The sequence below is a fragment of the Cucurbita maxima genome, unplaced genomic scaffold (genome assembly GCF_002738345.1).
Source record: "Cucurbita maxima cultivar Rimu unplaced genomic scaffold, Cmax_1.0 Cma_Scf00029, whole genome shotgun sequence".
Classification (NCBI taxonomy): domain Eukaryota; kingdom Viridiplantae; phylum Streptophyta; class Magnoliopsida; order Cucurbitales; family Cucurbitaceae; genus Cucurbita; species Cucurbita maxima.
Genome location: NW_019272045.1, coordinates 1,714,700 through 1,717,533, shown reverse-complemented (window position 1 = coordinate 1,717,533; position 2,834 = coordinate 1,714,700). Strand labels below are relative to the sequence as shown.

The following is a 2,834-nucleotide window of genomic DNA, read 5'->3' as shown; positions in this document are numbered from 1 at the left end:
TTTTTTTTTTTTTTTTTTTTTTTTTTTTTTTTTTTTTTTTTTTTTTTTTTTTTTTTTTTTGCAGCTTTTACACGTATGAATATAACAATTCGAAGAGTTTTAAGCTATAATTAAGAATCTGGTCATTGATATTTCTTGTCCTCATCAAATCCAATCAAGAATTACTGCTCTGTTTGAAATTTACTTTGTAGATATGTATTCAAGTTATTTTCTATGAAATTATGTACTGAGTATGTACTATTACCAAATCAGTTGATTTGTAGAAAGAACCATTCAACAATAAGATCTCAAACAGTTTTGAGATGAAAAAAAAAAACTGAATATCGTTCTGAAGTCGAGAGATACAGAAGAGAGGGAGAATCTCCAAAGCCAAGTAGAATATTAAGAAAATCACTCCATTTTATCTTTCAGACGTAGGTTGGTTATAAGGCTTATTGGGTTGGATATTCGATTACGCAAATTTTGTGGTCGGTTTTGATTATTCATATTCACTGTGTTTGTAGAAACTCGGTTTTGTGGTACAGATCAATCCTTATAATTTTTTAAAACTTGGGTTTCGGTTGCTGGTTATCGATCTTTGTTTATTATTACTCCTTCAAAGTTCAATTTTTTTGTAATAATTAGAGGAAGAGAGAGGTAAACTTCATTTTACAATAATCTCAGTACCCAGGAATAAAATGTTGATGGAAATGGAAATAACTACTTTCCTGTATTCTCTTCTTCATTTTGCTGTTCTATCTTACTTTTCATGGACTTCCCAATACAATTGTAATGATGATCTTTTGTAACATCGTTTAATAGGCTCAATATACCATTTCAAGGCTGTCCGAGGAGAGGAGATTTAGTGCTCAAGAAGTAAAAAACTTGAAGGAGAACTTGGTAACTTCTTCGACCATATTATTCTGCTATTGGATGTTCTTGTTGCATGTTTAGTGTCTTGTCACTGTCCTGTAACTGTGTAGGAAACAATAATCAAATCATGGTCATTTGATTAGGGACTTTTTGCTAGATTCAAAAGGGAAGGATAGATTTACCTTAGGTTCCCAATGGTATCTTGGTGGTATGCATTTGAGATGTTTGAATTGATGCCTCTGATGTCCTTGTTTGAAACTTCCTAGTTTGAAAATTTGAAATTCTTAAAATTCCCCTTGTCTCGTGAAACCGACTTCAGAGACGATGAAGTCTTCTTAAAGATTTTGAGGTCCGCTATGATTATAATAGGAGGATTGGATGAAGTTGTCTTCTAGATTTGTTCGGGGTGTGCTATGAACACAGTAAAACGATTAGAATATATACACTCGCCCGAGAAGTTAGAGGTTTGAATCCTGTTGTTTGGCACAAAATATAGGGAAGGCGTAGCAGAAATTGTCCTCTTTGGGCTTTACCTTTCGGCCTCCCCTTCGAGCCTTTCTCAAAGGTGTCTGCTAGAGAAGTTTCTACACCCTCATAAAGAATGCTTCGTTCTCCTCCCAGAGGGGTATCTGCTTGAGATGTTTTCACACCTTATAAAGAATGCTTCGTTCTCCCCCCAGAGGGGTGTCTACTAGAGAGGTTTCCACACCCTTATAAAGAATGCTTTGTTCTCCTCCCCAGAGGGGCGGCTACTAGAGAGGTTTCCACACCCTTATAAAGAATGCTTCGTTCTTTCTCCTCATAGGGGTGGCTTTTTAGTGGAGCCAAAAAGAAAAGCACTACTATTAGAAACTCATTCATCCTGCCCATTGAATTATACTCGTAAACTCAGCTTGTGTATACTACAATTTCATACTTGCATTCAAGACTTCGTGACTCATGTTTCATCTTGTATCTGCTCAGATGGGAATGAGTAGGAGAGGTAGGGCAAGCAATCGCGTCGGTTTTCCTCCTCTGTTTCTCTGTATGGTGGCACTTATTTGCATTGTATTCGGATACCTTTTGCGCTATTGAAGAACCGAATGTGCTGTTCGGGAGCGGTGAAGAGAGAGCGACATAGATTGGAGAAAACATGTAAAGGAATTATCTTACTTTATGTAGATAGAATGGTAGCTCTAGGGATGTTGTGTGTTGTCAATAAGAATAAAGCCCCTCATTCACAACACACACCAAATGAATGCACATTTTCATTATGACTTCTTAAAGTTTGCCGCGTTTAGTATGCATTTCAGATTTTGGGTATAAATGTAACATAAGTTGGGTATAAATGTAACATAAGTGGTGATGGTGTCTTCTAAGTGAGATTACTCTTTTTTTAAGGGAAAAGAAATACACTTTTTAGTCTCGGTTCCGGTTGCATTTCGGTCCTTGAGTTTTCAAACTTCACAAATATATTCTCGAACTTTACATTTTTATTATTTACCTCGGGTTTTTTTTTATCTTCTTATTTATTATTTAAAATAAATTATGTTGAATATATAATATATAGGAATCCAAATTCGTATGATCACTTTGTGTTATGATCTTCTGCATCCTAAGCCTTTTCGTTCGATAATCTGGCTTGTGTCTTTCGTGTAGCATTTAGACCGAATGACTATGAAATTATGTCGATACTTCCACATATTACAGGTAACGCAGAAGACATCTCTATTTTTCCCTTCGGAAATTGAAACAAGGGACGCTTCAGGTTATGTTGGTGCTTCAAACAATTTAGTCTCTCCCTAATATATAGATTCTAGAAGTTCTTGAAAAATAAATAAAATAACTTTTTTTTAATAAGAAAATTTAGAAGTTCTTTTCTTTCTCATTTGATTTTACTTTTGAGTCTGCAAATTCATTTGATTTTTTTTTTTTTTTTTTTTTTTTTTTTTTTTTTTTTTTTTTTTTTTTTTTTTTTTTTTTTTTTTTTTTTTTTTTTTTTT

General features: G+C 34.0%; 1 protein-coding gene across 2 annotated transcripts in view; it reads left to right on the top strand.

Annotated features, from left to right (window-relative positions):
- Positions 1-2,275, top strand: part of LOC111465546 (vesicle-associated protein 2-2-like) — a 5,758-nt gene extending 3,483 nt beyond the window's left edge. For both annotated transcript variants that reach the window (XM_023109975.1, XM_023109974.1), the window contains exons 8-9: positions 802-879; positions 1,816-2,275. In XM_023109975.1, the coding sequence (XP_022965743.1) occupies positions 802-879; positions 1,816-1,926 (189 nt within the window). In that variant the 3' untranslated portion in view covers positions 1,927-2,275. The remainder of the gene's footprint in view (positions 1-801; positions 880-1,815) is intronic.
- Positions 2,276-2,834: the final 559 nt, after the last annotated feature.